Source organism: Protopterus annectens, chromosome 3.part1 (genome assembly GCF_019279795.1).
Source record: "Protopterus annectens isolate FY-2018-M chromosome 3.part1, PAN1.0, whole genome shotgun sequence".
In the NCBI taxonomy this organism is placed as follows: domain Eukaryota; kingdom Metazoa; phylum Chordata; order Ceratodontiformes; family Protopteridae; genus Protopterus; species Protopterus annectens.
Window position 1 is genome coordinate 131,813,689 of NC_056732.1, and position 22,071 is coordinate 131,835,759.

The window sequence follows — 22,071 nt, forward strand, 5'->3', positions numbered from 1 at the left end:
AGCTTGTCTGCCACACAATTTTGCTCTGATGACATGCAAGATGCCTATAGAGTGAGGCTGTGATGAAAAGCTATATCCCAGTCTGCACAGAGTGAGATCTGGTTCCCTCTTGCTTATTTGTGACATAAGTGTTGTCTGTAAACATGTGAAGTCATTCAGGATACCATAGGAGATTTGAGAGCATATATAAGTGCCAATAGCTTTGTTTATGTTTAAGTATCTTTTTATTTGCTCAAAAGACCCTGCACTTTTATCCCCATAGACACTGCACTCCAAATAAAGTTTGAGGCATCTATTGTGACTGACTGTGCTGGAGCTGTCAGGGAGAAGGGTAGCCTAAGATTCTGAGAAATTTGGTGTCTCCACCAAAAACATCTCTCTTTTCATAAACCCCAAAACTGGAATCTGAAATAACAGAGGATGTTGATGTTGGGACCATACAGATTTCCGGTACCATTATATTTCTCTCGTGGAGCTTTGCAAGAAGTATCATGAGAATTATAGGTTCCATGAGACTGAGAATACTGAGGAATTCCCTTGCTGAGACAGTAGTCTGAGTAGAAAAATTCAGGAATACAACTAGCTATAATATTATATATATATATATATATATATATATATATATATATATATATATATATGTGTGTGTGTGTGTGTGTGTGTGTGTGTGTGTGTGTGTACATACTTGAAATTTACCCACCATGTTAATAATAAGGAGATTAGTTTTTTGGATTTGATTGTGTACAACGAAAATAATAGGTTAGCATCTAGAATATTTAAAGAAGAAGTACAGAATAATATGCACCTGCACTTTTCTAGCATGCACCCTAGAAAAACTAAAATGAATATAGTTGGGCAACTTTCGAGAATAAGCAGATTAACCAAAAAAGAAGTAGATTCCGCAGAAGAAACAAATCTTTTTTGTGATAAAATTATTTAAAAAGGATATCCTGAATTAGAGGTAAAGAAATTATTAAAAGAAGAAATTGAAGGAAGAACAAATAAAGAAGGAAATAGAGAGTGGAGGTCCTCATTTAGATATGAACGCCTATGGTTATCCAAAATAGTGTGGATTCCCAAGCTATTAAAAAAGTAATAAATAGGAGTTGGGATATATTTAAAACAAATACTGAACTATTTTATAGATTAGGGAATTACCCCAAATATACCCAGAAAAAAGCTAAAAACTATAAAAATTATTCTCAAGGCAAACTGAATAAACCTAAAGAAAAGAAACAAAAATGTGGGATGATTAAATGCCACAATTGCAATATGTGCAAATATATTTATACAGATTCCAATGAAGTGGTTATTGCAGGAAAAACAATTAAAATGTTAGGCTAATACAGTTGTAAGTCCAAAAATGTTGTGTATTTGAGCTTTCGTGTAGAATGTAACTCCTTCTATGTGGGAAGAACCACCTGTGAATTATATAGAAGGATTTATGAGCACAAGAATGCTGTTCAAACTGGGGATGAAAATAATGCATGGAGTAAATACTATAAGGTGAATAAATGCAAGGCTGAGTTTAAATTTATAGTTTTAAAAGCACTTTCCAATAGTCTTAATATTGTAAATATTGAGGAAGAGCTAGGCTGGCTTGAATACTGTTGGCAAGTCAGACTAAATGCCTGCTCCCCACCAGGGCTTAATAACAGAGAAGAAGTTGTAATGTACTTGAAAAGGAAAATACTTAAACACTAGTAGAATGTTTTAGATTAAGTGTAAGATTTTTGTGTTTATTAGTTATGTATTTTTAACAAGTGTTTCTATCTGTCATGTGACTTATTAAGATCATGTGGTTTTACAGTATTTAAAGTTTTGGAGTTGTCCAGATAATTCAGTCTGAAGAAGTCTCTGTGCAAATTGAGGGAGACGAAAGCACTAACTGGAATTTATCTGTACCTGTTCTACAATAAATTGGCATTTTCCATTTGAAGCCTGTGAACTTTCTTGGATTTTTGGATTTATTCTGTTCTTTCCTGCTTTGAGAGTGAATCTACCCATATAGCTAAAGCTACTGCTGCAGTGGTTTAGGATGAGCATAGTACAGTTGTGTAAGCTCTGCTTACCATAACAGTAGCTGCTCATTTAAATGAAAGCTGTAGTAACTACACACTTCCTCCATCCCTCTTTTTCTCTGTATACAGTTATGTTTTTAGATAAAGTTATATATTCCCAACTTTGCTTTTTTCAGGACAGTATGCTCTATCCTATCTAGATGCAAGTAGGTTTTTGGTGCCCAGGCCACTGTTTTTGATCTTTTGAGCCACAACAGCCTGTGTGTATGTTTGGGGATAGCAAAGAATGCAGAAGAGTGGCTGGCTGTTATATTCTTGGCAACGATATAATCCATATAGCTAAGGCTTCTGCAGCAGTGATTTATGATGAACATCTATAAATTCTTTCTGTGATCCTGTACTTACTAAAAACAGAAAAAAAGTATAGCAATTCCTGACATGTAATGACCCTAACTTAAAAATGCAGCTGTTAAAGGAAATGATAATGAGAGGTTAACTAAACCCAAATCATCTGTCAGAAATGGAATCCTTTGTTACTTTTCATTTTGATGTAAAATACATTGTATCTAATGTTTAATGCTAAAAGCTAACAGCATTATTACACTAAACCATGTGTGACAACAGCTGCATATCTTGGTAAAATGAAAGTTAAAAAACAAAGATATGATATATTGTCAGTACAAGTAGAAATGGTGCCAATCTATAATATGTGTAATTCATATCATAACAACAGTCCCAGAAAAGATGTTACATTATATAGTACCATGTTGACCAGACAAAGTGATGACACAGGAAAGATTTGTTTTAGAAAAAGTCATGTATGTGATATTGTGCAGATTGCTATTTCAAGTACCATGAAGTGATCAAATTTACAGATACTACAAATGCCAGAAAAATAAGTTTACTGAAGTATTTATTTTTAAGACAAGACATAGCTGATTATGTCACATCTCAAAATGTTCCACAATTTATGAGTCTGGAATTATAAAAGGTTTGAACATAAACAGAGTTTAAACACATTGCTACCAATCCATATTCTCCATACTCAAATGAACAAGTGGAGATTCAGTGAAGAATATGACAGAAAAACACAATTGCACTAGTTTTGAGAATTCTCATCTTTCAGTTTTGGAATATAGAAATATTCTTCTGTCAGGTCTGAGTCTCTTACCTGCTCTATTGTTGATGGGAAGAAGGATAAAGTGTAAACTACCTACTTTATATATTCTGTTGATGCCATGGATTTAAGGTCAAGTCAGAGAAATGCTGGTATGGAATCAGCAGACACACAAATGCTGCTAGACAAACTAAGAGAATAAGTGTTATACAATGAGGAAATTCAGCAGTTATGGGAAGTCAACAATTTAAAGCAGATTAGTAAACCATGTGATTCCAGATCTTATGGAGCCAGTGAAGAAGGTGGGTGATTTTACAGAAGGAATCAAATGTGTATTTATTCAGGACAATTGTTGCAAGGAAAAAGAACTGCTGCAACTAGAGACTGTGCAAGAATACATAGATGTACAACAATGGTTTCATTTAAGAATGAGTTTCAGAGAAGTCATTCAGGCAGAAGTGTGCCAGCAAGAAGAGTAGCAACTTGATCTGCCGCAGACAGAGATCTGAGATTATCTGAAAACTAAATCCGGTTGTCTCATCAAAATATCTAGACCTAACGAAGAACTACTAGATAGCCACCCAGAAATATAGATGGTTTATACATTGTAGTGAAGGACACATACATGCTAAAGAATGAGAAGTGACTTTTGACTTTTCATTTTTTTTTGCAAAGTTAATTTGTGACATGATATTATCTCACTAATGCTATCATAAATAAATGCAGTGTAATTAATGCATGGCTATCTCATAAACAGATTTTTCTATAAACAGGAGGGAGAGATAGCAAAATGGTGCCAATCTGTAATATGTTTAACTCATGTAATGACAGTCATAGATAAGAGATGGTATCATATGCAGTACCATGTTGACTATACAGAGAGGGCAGTAATTTGTTTCAGATTTCAGTGTGACTAGTTTTATGAATGAGCTGCAATCTTTATGAGTATTACATGTCATATGGCCTCAGAGTTCTTGGCAGTCACAGTAAAACCTCATGGAGGATGGTAACACATCCACATTTGAATGAGATTTGCTTCTATATGTCTGCAGATTGACATAGACAGTTATCAAATATTGTGGAAGAATTATGTCTTTTAGCACCATAAACATCCACAACTTCTTTTTTTTTTAATTCTTCTATCACTGATTTTGAATACCTCATTTTGACCCATTTCATCAATTTTTCATGTGCTTGGTGGAATCACAATGCCTGGGTACTCCCACTTCCTTGAAAGGAAAGGCTTATGGATACCAAGGCACACACATACATGTGTGTGTAAGAAAGGAGGGGTCATATTCACAATGCTACAGCCAGAGAGCTGTAATGACAAATGAAGTCTGCCCACATCTGTACATCACAAGGTAATACATTTTCAGCACATCAAAGGTGCAACCATTCACACACAACTTACCACCAAGGATGTTAGATCATTATTCTACATAGGTATGGCCCAGTTCACTGAAGCATCTCCATGGTGACCACATGCCCTAGAAGCATCCCATCTCTAGGATAAGCCTATGCCTTTTGAGCACTGGGTTCTTATTGGTTGTCCCACTAGCTCCTAAAAGAGCTCATTTCTCTAGTGATTAGTCATTGTGACATCATGCAGTCAGGCCTGTGATTGTTGATAACCCATTAGAACCTTTTAGATAATACAAGGTCAATATTCTTCACCACTAGAGTGTATCAACAATTCAGACAACACAAAACAGCAAGTGAGTACTGCGTAAACCATAAATGCCAACCATTAGTTTATTAGACCTTAGATAATTTCCTCTCTTACTTAATATGTCAACTGCAAGAGAAGGCTAACAGTTGTGAAGGAGTGGCAGCCTCTACATGTTGTGTCTCTTGTAGTTTTTGTGGTAAATGCTGTCATTACATTTTTCCGAGTTCCTAGTTTAAAAGCTGTCAGAAAGTTCACATGTGAGAAACATTGCTGAAATGGATGGCCTGAATAATATGTTGCAGTTTGATTACTAACCGCATATACATAACATTAGGTATACAGACATTCATTTGGGAGTTTAAAATTTGATCTTTTCTCTGTAGATTTGGAAAAAAACTATTTATAGCTGCAAGTCAATAAAAAAATACTAGTATGACCTGAAAAAAAGCAATTCTATTTTTGCGCAGACACAGAAAGAAATTTAGTGAAAGAAAAGGAGACTGATAAAACTCACATTTAAATTGCAGTGCTCGTTTATTAGTGGTGTATTAATACATGGACCCCAGATATAAATTACACATACATTATTAGACATGAACAAAATTCTAGCAGCAAAGAGTGTAATACTGTACCATACATATGTTAAACATAGTCAATAGGCAGAAATAAGCAAGGCCAAGATTTATCTGCCTTTGTAGTAATAGACATGCTGATTTCAGTACTGACAACAATTGTATGTAAACAATGGAAATTAACAAGTTATCTTACTGTTTCATTCACATATTTTTTCTTAGTTAATAACAAATATTGCTGTCCATATGGCATATGAATATGTACTCAGCCCAATTTGTTTCAAGAAATCTGCAAAATGTATAATTGTTAAGTAATAACCCATACTACTGATCTCTTTGAGTGCTAGTAGCATTAATGTCTCCAATAGTTTTTCCATTTATTAAAGTTTAAGAGACTTTCACAGATCACAATTCTCATTCAAATAAATTGCATTTACATTTAAATTTAACAATAAATCCATTCGGTATTTAAAGAACATATATGTCTTTTAGCACTAGCAGTAATGGAGAGGCATAATTGTGCAATCAGATTTTAATAAATAGCATAATATACACTGAACAGTATTCATTCTTTGGTAAAAACAATTTTAATTACAAAATTTCAAAATAATGTCACAGTTTTCTCTGAGAAAAAAAACATGCATACATCCTTTTTTGGTGTAGAAACTGAAACAATACCATCAAATCTTCAGAAAATTGTATTTCTGCATAACTGAAAGTTCATGCATGCAGAATCTTACTGAATAATCTATACATAGATTTAATGTTTGCTGCAGAGGGAAACTCCTGCACTCACTAACCAGCTTCATGTTTTTAATGTACTAGGTTAGCATTAAGGGATTATTATTAGCACGGAGTAGTCTTGTTCCTCTCAGGTGATGCAACATTCACAGTTACTACTGTGATCTGTGAGGATGCAAGTGGGGGAAGGGGGTCACTCCCCCATGAAACACATTTTTAACGTAATTTCATATTTTTTATATTGCTGCAACATTTAAACATTTCTTTCTGCCTTGAATGAAGCTGAGCTCTCTTAATTTTCTTGATCATTATTTTTAAGCTTAAAACACTTGCAAAAACTTGAATAACCTGTTACCAGTGTAAGGGCATTAAAAAAAAATAAAACACCAGAGCAATACAATTTTTAAGTCCACTTATGATTCCACTATTGCTTCTACTACGAGGGGACAAAAGCAAATACACAGAAGATTGGAATCTCTGAACTGCGTTCAATGCAAAACACTTTTTAAAGTGTTTTTTTTTTCAGGGTGAGTAGCCCTCCTGCACCCCTCTGATATAGGGGAAAGTCTCCCTGAACTCATATATGTCAACTCCATGGTTGGAACAACTCAAAATAGTTAGAACTTCTCCCCAAAACAGCATCATTGCTGATGCAACTCATCAACAATGAATTCCAATGGAAGAAATTCACTTGTCGATGGTTTGAACCTCAAGCAATTGAAGCTCAAGAGTTCAGTCTTCATCCACAAGTAGGTTACCCTTGCATTATTCTGGTGTTTTTTTTTTTTGCTTTTTTTTATCCTACTTTTCTACATTATGAGTTTTAGTTTGAGAAAATTATTTTTATATGGTTCTTAAACTGCAAGTTTTCTAATGTATAATAACAAAGTTGTATACCTAATATTCAATTAGTATATTGCTAGATTTTCTTGTCGATATTCTAACACACAGAAAGGCGCTTTAATAAAGGATCGACAACAACCTTGCTGCCAGGTTCTTATGCATGTCACAGTTTGCATGTGCTATTGCTGCTCACACTTCAATTTGTATTTGTTTTCAGCCAATCAGACAAGGTGCATCAGTCCTGCAGAGAGTGTGGAGCTGCAAAACCTTTGAAACAATTTGTATTTGTTTTCAGGCACTCAGACAAGGTGCATCAGTCCTGCAGAGAGTGTGGAGCTGCAACACCTTTCAAACATATTCAAGTTTGAGAAAGGTAAAGACAGCAGCTGGGAGGAGGGGAGGGGTGGGAATTTAGATTAGGTTTATTCAGTGATCCAGACAGGACTTTAGGTTTTGAGTGCTAGAGGAGAACTTTGTTTCATGGAAGAAGATTTGTAAGGGTAGGGAGTATAATGAAATTTATGTTCTGGGAGTAAGAGAGGAATTTTAAGGTTAGGGACTGACTGGGAAAATTTAGGTTTAGGGAGTGAGAGGGAGTTTTAGGTTAAGATTAGACAGCAAGAAATCGGGTTAGGCAAAGGGACAAGGTGAGAGCTTTAAGGATGGAGTTAGGGCTCTGGGATGGATATGCACTTTATTATGGTCAGGTTGTAGGAAGGTTACGTTCTTACAAAAATCAGTTTAGTGGGAGATAGAGCACTTGCCATTTAGAGCAAGTATTAGAGCGGTTGCATTTTACTACAAGTACATGTGAGCACTTATAGTAGACCCACATTAACTTGGCAGTGCTTTATGACTATATTGTTAGTTTTTCTTTTTGATTTTGTAACATGAAGAAAGAGTCTTCATTGAAGTGTTAACCTGCAGAATTTTAAGAGGTTTCTGACTGTATACTCAGTTTAGTGTTCAACATTCAAACTTTGTCACTGAAAATACACAAGAAACCATGGTTTAAGCCAGGCACAAAGCATTAAGAAGAAAATATTGCTTGCACCCTACTTAGAAGACATGAGGTCATACTAGTCAATCTGTATATATCAACTAGACTAATTCTGAAATGCAACTCAGTTTTCTGTTCATAAATACAAACAAAAATAATATATTGGAAATAGTGCCAATACTTATTTACAGATGGGGCAAATTATAGCAGGCATTCAGCAGTTTCTTAGGTTAAAACATAACATTTGTAATGTGAATTGCAACTTACAGACATAATAAAACTCTTCCTCATGGAACACAAAGTTTAAGACTGAACAAAACAAAAACAAATTAGAGGGATAGGTTTAACAGCTGAGTTGTACAAAAACAGTAGAATACCCCCCAATTCGAGGGCGTCTACAGATTTTTCTCAATTCAAAAACAACATGGATACTGTGGCTGGTATAAGGAAATATAACTCTGGGGAGTCTCTGTTTTTAGAATGTCATTTACCATGATTGTACTTATGAATATCACCATGCTAAACAATAAAAATTGTCTGACCATAGTAATTTATAAGCTTTTGCAGAAAGATGTTCTATTATAAAATAACAGGGGTGAAGATTGCTGGTAAATCTGTTACATGATTTTATAATGTTAAAACAAAAAATAATTTAAAAACGTTTACACAATTACTGCTGTTTAAGTACTTTGTTAAAGTCTGCTGTGCAGGTAATGCCACAACACAATATGCCATGATAATGTATTGTTTTGATATTTATGCAAAACAATGTTATTACATAAATTTATCAGATGAAATAAAATGAAACTCCCCTAAGAATTATACTGAATAGATTATATGCTTAGAAAGTATTTCAAATAATTTTAAGTATTAAAGAATTGTAACCTTTCTAATATACAAATGTTATAAGTGGATCAGATATTTAAATAATGTTTTGCCAATTAACAGCATGATCCAGTTTTCCTAATTTCTTCTTTCATGGATTCAGAATCAACAAAATATCAGTCTTCTATTTCCTAGATAGATACAGAAATAATTTTCTACTTTTATAAAGAAATGTTCCACTGTCTTTCTTAATATCACAAACAAGAAAATAATATAATGCAACTCATCAGAAAAAATATATTTATAGAATTTTAAGGGCAACTACCACAAAAGTTTCTTCATCTTTGTGAAAGGACTAGGAAGCATGTTTTCTTTAAAATCCCACACTCTGCACATCATTTACCATTATAGCAGATTTTGTAATTTCAGCCATTTGTTAGCTTGTCCTAATATTAAAAAACAAATCATTTTAGTGTGCATGGCTTGAAGATACCTAGATCCCTACAACCAGCTTAAGGTAGCTATATGATTCAGGTTAAATTTTAAGGTATGCTTATTTTGCATAGTAATTATTACTTTTCACTACTGCCATCAAAATCAGTCTAGAATAGATATGGAATAGAAGAAGCAATGATAGCTGATGTGAACTATGTTGCTGGGCAGTACTTCAGCATATATAAGTCCCATGGCTTACAAAGTTAAAAAGAGCAGGGCATATAAATGAGACAGAGAAAAAGAAGGTCCAAAAAAAAAAAATATATATATATATATATATATATATATATATATATATATTCTGCAATAACAGTGAGCCATATTTGTCCCTCACAACATATGTGTTATACCTAAATAATAATTTATTGATTGTTAGCTGTCAAATGATTTGTTCTGTCTTCCTAATACTGAACATCAACTCCCTCTCTTTTTCCTGCGGAATCAGATTTTGTGTGTGTGTGTGTGTGTGTGTGTGTGTGTGTGTGTGTGTGTGTGCGCGCATGTGTGTGTGTGTGTGTGTGTGTGTGTGTGTGCGTGTGCGTGTGCATGTGCGTGTGTTGTCTGTGTGAAAAATGGTTGTACACATTTTTTTCCTTTGGGAAGAATCAGCCTAGATTTGTAATTTCAGTTCTTCTACTATAAGTCACTGCCAAGGTCCTCAATCTCATCCAGAAGGAAATCCAGATCCTCTCTGCTGACCTGTGGACTGATAACAATCTGGCGGAAGAAGTTGACTTTCTCTTTGTGAGGCTGATAACCTATCATCACACTGCCCTTTTTCATCATCTTCTCTTTGATTACTGGAGCAACCTGTAGAGGAGCAATAATGCATTTTAAAAGTTTAATGCTGATTAAAGATTACAGACAAAATAAACTCAGAATTCAGGCCCTGGAGTAGTGGACTGAATGAAAAAAGTATAAGTTAAGTCAATGTATGCATCTCATGACAGTATTTTAAGATCTTGTCTGCATTCCCTCTGTTCTGTGTAAGTACCACTTTTATATGAACCTGTGGAAGTTTTTAGTACCTGTAAATGGCATGCATATCATTCGCTAACTAGTACCTTTACAACTGTATAACAGTAGACTACAGGCATCAAGCATTCTGTGAACAGCTGGATTCACCTCCATCCATCATGGTACAGGTGTTTAAGTTCAAATAAAACAGTTGGTAAATATAAAGTAGTCTTACATATGATTTTTATGCTAGATATGAGCATTCATCAGTATGTATATACGTGTGTGTGTGTGTGTGTGTGTGTGTGTGTGTGTGTGTGTGTGTGTGTGTGTGTGAATGGAATTATCCAGCCAAATGTCTGCTTCTCTCGTGGACATCTCTATTTTATATTTTATATGTTATTAAATGGCACCGGTATTAACAAAGGATAGTGGGAAGGTATTAGATTAATAGGAAAGAATAATGATTTGAGAATGGGTAGCTGCACAAAAGAAGTTTGGAGCCATTGAAAACCTCACCATGAAGTCACTGCTGTGTGCCATGACTGCTGAGCATTCCATGAAGCCAAGTGGTCTGTTTTGCAATAGCATTGTCTATACTTAAAGGGTTTGTCAAAAGTCATCCATCATTCTTCCTACCCTTAAAACTTACCAATACTAGTGGAGTCAAATCTTTATGCCAAGTAAATGGTTAACAGGGATAAGAACAGCCACTGCAACTAGTTGGTGTACAGCATCTCAAGTTAAACCTGTTCTACAAACATTTATCCATTTGTTTATTTATCTATTTATGCATGTATTTATTTATATATTTATGCCCAGGAGATCCAACTGGACAGAATTGTGTTATAATGGAGGCCCATGAAGAATATATATATATATATATATATATATATATATATATATACATATACAAATTGCTAACAAAAAGTTCACAACAAAATATGGCTTCTACAGAAAAAGATGCAAATGTACACCTAGAACAATACAGAGACAACTATGGCAATGCAAAAAAAAAAAAAAAAAAAACAGGTACACTTATCAACAGTGCATAATCAACAGTTGAGTGAATTTTCACATTCAGCCTTACACAGGCCAACTCCTCCTTTAACCATTGGTACATCATTAATGATAAGATCTGCCGAAAAAAATAAACAGCAGTGCATCATATCTGAATCTGTGTAATGTAGGGTTTACTCAAGGCTGGTGTGGTTTGGTCACATAAGCTAGAGCAACCTGGCAAAGCCAGCCAAGGGTAAACACATCCAAATGAGATGCAGTGACATTATTTTAAAGAAATTTCTTACTTTTTTAAATAATGGCAATGCATAACGGTACTTCTTACTGCTTTCATCTTCTTTCCCTGCTTGCGAAGTCTTTGAGACAGATTAGGACTTCCTGTGCGCGTATTCACTCCTGAACTCTTTTCTCACATTTTACAAAATGGCTCCTGAGTCCCATACAACCACATACCTTTTAAATACAGTAACTAGTTATAGGTTTCTATGCTGTTTGTAATTATTTGATGGTGGGGATTTTCATTTTTAAGCTGAAAAGAGGTTAGCAAAATGTAGAAAATGTCAGTGATAGATCATATTTATATACTCATCTTTATTTTACAGTTTGGACACATGTAATGTTTGAGACTGCAGAGAGCTTAGACATGTGACCTGACTGTTTAACTAGCTTACTACAACTGAAAAGACAATAAAGTCAAAGAAAGTTCTCTTTTTGTTGTTTGTTTCCTCTTAAGTTGCCTAGCTATTCTAATCATTTTGAGCTGTTTATACTTTGTCTCTTTCTGTTTTATACTGTTTTAACTATTTTGAACTGCTTTTGTATTCCCATATTTTTATACCAGTTTAGTTGTTTTCGGCTAATACTGCCTTATCTTATATTGCTGGTTGCACTTCAGCTACTCTAAGCTTTTCTGTTTTGTTTAATATCATTCTGTTGGATTTAAAATCACTGCCTTGAATAAATCTGCTCAGTCAGGGGTGGCAGTCATCTAAGTAAAATGTAAGACTGATTGCTACAGGTCATGGGTGGTTTACAACACTTGGGCTTCAGATTTCATCTAGTTGTCATTGGTTAATTTGTTTCTTTGGTTGTATTTAATATGTGGTACTATGCTGACAGCAGTGTCATCATAGCAGTATTTCCATAGTGGGTAGCACAAGTAAATGTAATTCTCTCTTCTTAAACAACAGGAAGGGTGCCTTCTTATAAAATTGGTGAGTTACTTCCCCCATTCCACTTTGTTCTGAAGTTACGGGGGCTTCCTCTTAGCTGCTTTGATCTGCTCAGCCTGAGTACCAGTTACACTGACTTTAGACTTATGCTAAATGTATAACAAGTCCAACAAACTTCCACAGCTGTAATATTTCCAAAATTCATCTTTAGTTCTTAACTTACCTTAAATCTAACAGCAGTGGTCATCATGGAGAGTCAACACACAGACTCCCTCCTCTATAGCCAGCATTATAGCAATCCTGCGGTAGTGTATGAAATGCTTTATGCTAACTGACAATGAACTCTTGCTAAACCCAAAGGACTCTGTCTGTGAGAGGTGCAAATGCATGCCAATAGCTTGATGGCAGTTTCAGTGACTGTTGCTTCGAGGAAAATATTTCACTGTAAGCACTTTCATCAGCAATGGAGAATTCCTTTTTCTCCACTGTTGTGTGACCTCAGACTTGGTATATATAAGTCTGGGTGGTGTGGAGGATGTCCCTATATAAGGGGGTTTTGGGGGGACTTGCATCCTGCAAAAAAGATTTCTTCCGAGTTTCAATGAAACATTAATGAAGTTTTTGCTGTCGGTGAAACAGGTGTTGATGAAGTGATACAATTCTGTAAATATTTTATGCAGAGCTCAACTCTGTCATAACCCCATCCACACGTATGTAACATCCATAGACAGCAATCTATAAGCCATCTTATGCTGATCCCATTAAAAAATCTTTTACCTAGGACTTCCAAGATGGTTGCACAGCGATCAATAACTTGACATCAGCTCTCACCGTGTAAAAACAAAAACTGAGAAACTGCAGCCAGACATACATTCAATCTGAGTTAAATACAGTTACTGTCTAGTAAGTATACTGCTTGGATGCCAGCAAAGAAGAAACTAGGAGAGCCTGAAAGAAAATTAACTAGAAAATGTGAAGAGAACACATGAATGAGAAGAATCTTGCAGCTGTTCAGGAAAAAGCAGTTCAAGCTCCAGCTTTGGTGCAAGACACGACTTCCAGTAATCTAGAGGAAAAAAGTCAATTGTGCTTAGAGCTCATTAAAATAAATGAAATGCTGAAGGAGCATATCCACTCAAATAATAAAAGGCTGGAAAATGGAAGAAGATTTATAAAGATATTCAGATGAGCTAATAGAACTGCAAAAATCAGAGGTTGAAATGAAGAAAAAACTGGCTGAGAATCAAACTGCTCAAGAAGAGATGATTAAAAAAATGGTATAATTAGAGAACAGACCATAAAGGGAAAGTCAAAGATTTTCTGCTGTACCAGAGAAACTAGAAGGCACAGACTGTACTAATTTTATGAAGCCACAAATAAGCAACTGGACTGGTATTCCACAGCAGGATTTGTTAATTGAAAGGGCACACTATATATATATATATATATATATATATATATATATATATATATATATATATATATATATATATACTCCAAATATGACTATGAGAAAGCAGCTAAGACCTTTATTAGTAAAGATGGAAACCTAACAGCAGAAAGAGTTGATCCTGGCAAAACTGTGTCAAAATGACAGATTATTAAAAGTTGGAGACAGTAGAGTGTTTGTAGAAAATGAGTATTCATTGTATTCTATGCAGAAGAGAAGCAAATGTATTCCAGTAACCAAGGAATGTTGAGAGGCAGGTGTGAGATTCAAGCTGCTGTACCAGATGTCTTCAGAGTACTTTTCCTGGAGGATCAAAGTCATTATTTGATGCAGAATAGGTTATGAAGGAAGTACAAAAGTTTGTCCAACACAAAATAAGCCACCAATTAGAAGGGGACTCTGATTCTCATTCTTCTGATAATAAAGCACATGGAGAAACTTTGTCAGAGAAATCTTTTCCACTGTTCCAAAGGAAAATGCTTGAGAGACAGAGAAAAGCACAGGAGTTCACTAGAAGAATTGGGAGCATTGTGGAATTGAACCAAAATCTCTATTTGGGAGATGGAGATGAACAGGAAGAAGACCAGTAATGTGGAAATTAGTGAATAAATGTGAGACTGTAAAGCATCAATCACATTTGTGAAATGTGGCTGTATAAAAATAAGTTGAAAGAGTGGATTTTTGTTGACTTTGTTAAACTTGACTGGAACTGAAAGATACTTTCATGTCATTAATGTCTGAAAGGTTTCTAAGGGGAGGGGAAGAGGGAGGAAAAAGATGACTAAGTAAAAACTATGTTTTCTTATTAAACTTTTCAAAATATAAATTACATATTTTATAGTAAAGTGTTTTTACCTGTTCTTGTATATGATAAAGTCAGAAGTAAATGAATTATTTTTTTCTTCCCTCTTCTTTTCCTTTATTACTTTTCTGTGTTAAGTAATGTAAGCATTACATGTAAAAAGGGAAGAAAAACTAGACCAAAGAATGTTTAAGTTAATAGGCTGTAATCTTGATTTGTTGAGGAGGTTGTAACAGTACACAGATCACAATATATGTAGAGTTGCTGCATTCTCTCTTACTTTTGCTTCTGTGAATGTCTAGATTAAGAATGTTGACTCAGTCTAATAACACATTTTAAGTGGAAGCAAGTAAATATGAGAACACCTAAAACAATGAAAAATTTTCCTTTAGCAATAAATCTTTCAGCTTGTCTTTCAGGCTGCAAGAGAAGAGTTCATTGAGCTTTTTTTTGCTCTTACTTTTCCATGGAGGTAAGCCGATAATAGGGGAATAAAAGACAGAGCACTGGTTTCTTTATGGCTAAAAGTTAATGATTTGTGAAAGTATGCAAGTTGTTTTCCCATCTAGGGGAGAGGGAATAAAAATGAAAAAACAAAAGAAGAGACATCAACTAGTGTAAGTAGAAGCCTGGTCAATAGCATTCACCCTAACATGGATAACCTCAATTTCAGGTTAACTAGGGCCTGAGGTAGCAGCTGTCTATGTGGCACAAATGTATCTATTAGAAGGGTTAAAGTTCATTATTTTAAGATGTACATAGCTATATGTGTTTGTATTGCATTAATAGGTTCTGGGGGTGTTCTGGGAGTGTATTTGGTGTCTTGTTTGAGGGGTTTTATTAAAACAAAAAGTCTTGTATATGTGACATAGGTTCCAATGTTGATAATAAGAAAAAAATGTATACAGGATTAACCTGCCAAACATTAATGGGTGCATGTATCACAATATCTGGAATTAGACATTTAAAAAAGCTGCCATATATAATAGGTGGGAATAATGATTTCTTAATATAACGGTGAATCTTTCCATATTATCTTGGAATGTTAATGGTCTCACAGGTATGGACAAAAAAAGAAAGAATACATAATTAAATTAAGAAATTCAGAGTGCAAATAGCAATGCTATAGGAGACTTATTTAGGAAGAACTGAGTATGTGAATTTGATAAAGAAAGGATTTCAGTATGGATATTCATCAGAATATCAGAGAAAAAGATAAGAGGAGTACTTATATTAATTGCCAGAGTAGTTCCAGTAGTGACAGGACAGGAAAAAAATAGATAATACCAGATTTGTAGTAGTAAGAGCCTACTGGCAAAGGATGAGGATTACACTGGCATGTATTTATATTCTGCCTAACAGTGCTATTTTGAAGCTTAAAAAATGGGGGGAAAAATAATCAGTTTTCATTGGTGAATATTACTTATAGGAAGGGACTGGAATTTGATTTGCAATAATGGTGATGTATCTGGGGGGGCATAGAAAGGAAAATATAAAAAAGTGGGTAGATTTCTGAAGAAATATATGAAAATATTTTGTGTGAAAGATGCAAATTCAGTAGCAGGAACTTGGAGAGAATTTACATATTACTTCCCAAGGTACAATAACTAGGCTAGACTGGATAGAAATTATATTTTACAGGAACATGTACATTTAATTGAGAACTTTGATACACATCCAATAACTATTTGAGATCATGCACCAATAACTACCAAGATAAAAATGCAAGGTAATGATATAAAAATCAGACTGGTGCTTTCCCACCTACATGTTAAAAAAGGGAATAATTTAAAGAATGTGTAGTGATAATTATCCAGGAGCCATTAGAGAAGATAGAAAGTATTCCAGAAGTTATAGCTAATGAGTGGGATAAAATGAAAGTGGAGTTTAAAAATAGGGTAGAAATAAAAGAAAGAGCTGGTTAAGAAGTAATAAGAATTATGTAGTGGGGCTGACAAAGGTTAAAGTATTACAAAATAAGGGGAATTTCACAAACCAAATGGAGGCTCAGAGTGCTAAAAAGAAAATAAAGTGAGTACCTGGATAATATGCACACGTTTTGAAAGATTGCAGCAATTATTGTTTGATAGTAACTCCTGAGCACAAAAACTTTTGCCACAACAACTTAGGAAACATAAAGGGCAAAGGGTTGTTGCAAAATTTAGGGAGCAAGTAACAAAAAAATGAATAAATAAATAAATAACCAGAGATCCTGAAGAAATAATGGAAATATTTATGGAAGACATAAATATGCCAAGGTTATAAATAGATAATGCTCAACAATTAAGAGTTACGATAGGAAGAATGGAGACTGGATGAATTGGCCCAACAATACCCATATTTATGGGGATATGATAAAATGAAGTATTTAGGAGTATGGATTAAAAAAAGATTCAGTTATGGCAGCTAATGATATGTGGGAAGAGGCTAAACAAAAATTATACAAAAACTGAGAAACTGGAAGCTCTTGCCTATGGATATGGATAGCAAGACACAAGCTGTAAAAAAATATTGTTAGTAACATTAGTTTTATATACAGGTCAGATATACTTTTATCAACCAGAAGAAAAGCTGTGGACAATAATTTATAAAGAGTTGAAGGATTTTATTTGGGAGGGGAAAAGGGCAAGAGTCAAGTTGGATATATCTGATCCGCTTAACAGAATAAGGAGGTTTAGGATTACTTGATTTTAAGCTTTGAAACTCACTTCTGAAAGGGAAATTGGTTAGGCTTAAAATGGCCGACAAAGGCAGCTACCCTTGTATTTACCTATGCCTATGAATATATAAGAGCTCTAGAGATACTTTACATCAAAAATGAAATTTTCACAATATTTCAACCCAAACAGCACCTTGTTTAGTAAATGCAAGCTATGACTTGGTATGATCAGTGTTTTACTTTTAATGGAAAAGCTATTCCTAATCAACAAAACTAGCATGTTAATGGTTTGAAAGAGAAAATTTGGGTCTTACTAATCACAGTGCAGCAGTGCCCCACTTGAGCACTGCTAAAATAAAGTGATCTCAGCCTTTCTGAGACATATTTTCTCAGAGGCATTACATTCCTAAATTTCAGGATAGGATGGCTCTGCCCCCAAAACACAATTCCTAAATATCCTACCTGCAAGGTTGTATCAGTTTTAAGAAACTGGCATTAGTGCAATTCTCCTTTCTTCGGTGTGGTGCAGCTTTAGGGGTAATACATTTAGAGATTTGGGGAGTAAAAGCAAAGGGGTGCAGAGGGGTTCTTATACATTTATTACTTTACTTTATGGTGGTAGTGTACTGAATGTTTTGGATGGAAATTATATAGCCTGCAATATGTTGGCCGTGGGCATCCAACCATAGTAATTTCAAAATAACCTGAACATTCTGTTTACTCATAAGCTTCAGGCACTTATGAAAAACTGAAAGGCAACAGAAATGTGGAATGTCCACTCTGATCTGAATGCATTAGCTTAAGTTTAGGATTAGAATTTAGTATCGCATCAATATATGGCTTTATACCTCTACCCCATCAGAGATGCTCAGATAGAAATTTATAAAACTGTTTTAGTCCCAAAAGGAGGATCTGTTTTTTTTTAAGTGTTCTATGTTTTGTTTAAGATGTAGCATTAAATACAATAACATTAAGGTAAAAACACATATGACAAACATGTTTTCTATACTCCCTACTTGGTTAACAAGTATATCCTATTAACAGCATCATAAATGGGAACACTATAGAGAATTCTTGTATATACCACTGCACATCAAACAAAAAAAAGTTACAGTTATTGAACTATAATACAAATGGCTCAGTGACCACTGTATTACTTTTGCCAAATGATATAAAGGTATCAATGACTCACTCGTCAATATGTAGATAGCACGTTGAGCTGTTGGATAATGAAACATACCTGAGGTTAAGACATGTTAGTAAGGTCTCCTTAAGGCAGAGCTATTGAACCTCCTTTCAGTACAGTGAAAGGACACAAGTTCCAAAAACCCGTTAGGCCAAATATGAGTCCTTTCCTTTGCTATAGGTCATACAATGCAGTGCAAATGTTTTTATAATACAATAACTGCAACATTGTACTGCACTGACTATGGTACAGGTAATCTTTTCGGATTTGCTGCTCAGCTGCTTGAAATGTTAGGCGGAAGATGGGTGAGCCCATTCTGGCAGAGGTGTGTTGCTAGTTCTGGTTGGCCACTCCCATATCAATGACAAGTCTTGAGAATGGAGTGGCCAAGGGTGAGGTAAGAGTGGGCCATCCATTTCAGGAATGTTTGGATTTTTGATGCAGTTACAATTAACCGTTCAATATTCAGCTGTGTGCCTAACACACTCATCTGATTAAAACGGGCAAATACTACAGTTGTAGATGGCATAAAATAATCCCCAAAAGTGATGCTTCTAATATCTATAGTACTTTCACTTGCTTTACCTTCTGTGCTGGTACAGTTGTGTAAGTCAAATGTATATAGTGAGTAGAAAAAAAAGATTCCTGATGAGCTTTTCTTTTACTTGTGGCTTTTCTGCCTCGATATTTCAAAAAGGTCATATTAGTACTGCAGACTAGCAGCTTGGAACAAGATGTAGCCACTGAGAAAAATTAAACAGGAAAGTAACATTATTACCTAGTAGTTTATTTTCTTTGTATTAATAGTCTGAATGTTTAGATATCTTTACTGTCCTTCTGCATGATCTTTTGTTACCAAGAAAATCCAAACTTTTTTTTCAGAGATTTAAAAATAAATATTTTACACATAAACTGGCATTTTGCACTCTGTAGAATCTTTAACTATTTTCTGTTTATATGAAGTTGTGCATATAATGAGGTTGCCATGGATTCAACTATTTCTTGGCAGGCCTGCAGCAAAAGACCTTGGATCTTAATGCTGCCAGAAATAAAATTCTTAAAAAAGTAGATGCATTTTTAACTGCTTAGTGTCACTCAAATCACTACTTAGGCAGATGAGGCCTGTTGGTGTCACATGTATTCAAAACATGCAGTTTACTTCTATGTATTTGTAATGAATAACTGCTTGGGCAGACACTACTGGGTGGTGTCTGAGAAACAATAATATAGTTAAGGTCATACATACCTCAGCTGCACAGCTGGATGTTTTACTGAAAAAGCACTCAAAGCTTCTTAGACTGAACCCCAGATAAAGCCCTTAATTATTCCTTAACCATTTCTGTTTGTATGTACCATGCAAAACTATGCAAACTACACTGAGTGTAGGTAGATTTTCCTTAAGTAAAATAAATCCACAGTCAGTAGAAATTACAAAGATCAGCAAAACCAGCCAATAAAAATAGTCTAAAACTAGATTCAACTTACTGTATTAACAGAAGAAAATAAGAAAAAAAAAAACAAGATGACATTTCATCACTACAGACTTTATCAGCTCTATATATTCTACTATACACAACACAACTCATATTTGTTAAGATCCACAAACTAATTAACTAATTCATCTTGCTTTTAATATACTTATAATTGCTATGGATTCATTAAGCCAAGGCTTTTCCATAACATGTATTAAAAATCTACCATTTTAGTCCTCTAGGGAGCCCTACTGTTTTGCTGCTGAATAATTGAGCAATCCTCTGAAGATCAAAACAAAAATTCATTGGTGTCTTTTCCTGGCAGCTACACAGTCAGAGAAGAGTGCAAAAGTGAGTGGTGTATTTTCCTTACTTCCTCCCTTTCTCCCTTTTCTACATGATTGTGCATTCTCAGAGTTTGTGCATGTTTTGTGTTGTCTGTATTATGTGCCCTTTTGTTTTGAGTAGGGGTACTGTTAGAGAAATGTTTTTTAGTAATGTAAGTTGGGGGGGTAAGAGTTTGGGGCAGGTTATGGTTATGGTTTGCAGTAACACACGTGTAAGATGGTGCAAGAGGGGGTGAAGCTTATTCATGTGTACTAACCTTAACCGTAACCCTAACACTAAACTTGCCACTAATTCTAACCCTATATATTACATTATTAAAATCCTTTCCATTAACAGAACCACCACAAAGATGACACTTAATCTCATTTTTTGCTGTGGTTTACTGATATGGGGCTTTTTTAATGGGAGAGAAGTAGTCAGTGTTTTGTGAATCACTCATGAGTCATTTAGTGTTTTGCAATTGTCTCTTTTTGGTTCTACGATTTGTGATTCTTTCTTTGAAGTTTTCAACCTTCCATGACATGATGTTTTATATATATATATATATATATATATATATATATATATAAACAATCCCAAAAACAATAGTGCATGTATCCAGTCCCGGTGCTCGGAAAAACAGAATACAATAGTCCCAAAACACTTCCAGCACTCGAAAATAAGAAGGCAACACGAGATTTTAAGCATTTATTGCCAGCACAGTCTGCCCCACAGACCGGTTTCGCTTAAAAAAGCATCATCAATGTGTACCCAAATGCATATATGTCCTGCTTAAATCATCATACATTTAAATTGACAAGTCGAATTAAACACATTCACATACAAGTGAATAATCAACAAACATTATGCCACACATATATAACCCTTAACCCATGTTACCAAACATATTTAGAAGCTTATTATTAAACATATTATTAAAATGCGGATAATAAGAAATGTTAAATTAATATACTTCATAATAATAAACATATATTTACCCCACAAATAAATATGTCAATAATATGCTACGTGTAGCATAACTAAATAAATGTTTAAATAAACATCATGTACTTCTTACCAAACCTACTAAAACTATAGGAAAATATTAATTACCTATACCTGATGTTAAATGAACCCTACAAACAATGGGCAAAAAACTATCTTATGTCATTAATTACCAATGGTCATTAAGACCCAGCTTAAAAAGAGCCCCCAAATTCACTATCCATCTGCGCTCCTTGGATGTCAACATATTGTGTCTAACTACCTCACTATTAACCAATGTGGTGAGTCTATCAAATCCTACAAAAATAAAATGTGCTGTGGAATGTACCAAAATATGTTTGTACAAAGCACTATGTGTCCTTTTGCATTTTATGTCACTGATATGAAGGGCTATCCTCTGTTTAAATGTACAAGAGGTCTGTCCTACATAGAATGCCCCATACTGACATATAGCCATATAAACCACTCAGGAGCTAGTGCATGTAATGAGGCTTTTAATATCATACACTTTTCTTGTATTGCTGAATGTAAATGAACCAGTCTTGGACATTAATTTACAATATTTACAATGACCACAGTATGTGCTACCTTTTACCTTGGGTCTGACTTCCTCCTTAGGGCAAAGCCCTTCCTTAAAAGATGATAAACATTGCCCTACTGACTTCCCCTTTCTGTATCCAAACTCACATCTGGAATTTAACAAAGTAGAAAAAAATGGATCCATGTATAATATAT

General features: G+C 34.6%; 1 protein-coding gene and 1 long non-coding RNA gene across 4 annotated transcripts in view; one reads left to right on the forward strand and one right to left on the reverse strand.

Moving 5' to 3' along the window:
• GADL1 (glutamate decarboxylase like 1) overlaps window positions 1–22,071 on the reverse strand; it is a 1,864,133-nt gene that overhangs the window by 465,146 nt on the left and 1,376,916 nt on the right. For 2 of the 3 annotated variants that reach the window (XM_044066664.1, XM_044066665.1), the window contains one exon: window positions 9,810–10,096. The exons of the other annotated variant lie outside the window; for it this stretch is intronic. In XM_044066664.1, the coding sequence (XP_043922599.1) occupies window positions 9,923–10,096 (174 nt within the window). In that variant the 3' untranslated portion in view covers window positions 9,810–9,922. Of the gene's footprint in view, window positions 1–9,809; window positions 10,097–22,071 lie in introns of those variants that run through there. 3 annotated transcript variants of the gene reach the window in all.
• LOC122798042 lies at window positions 5,327–8,291 on the forward strand. Its single transcript, XR_006364206.1, has 2 exons — window positions 5,327–7,196; window positions 7,275–8,291. It is a non-coding gene; the product is annotated as an uncharacterized LOC122798042 (long non-coding RNA).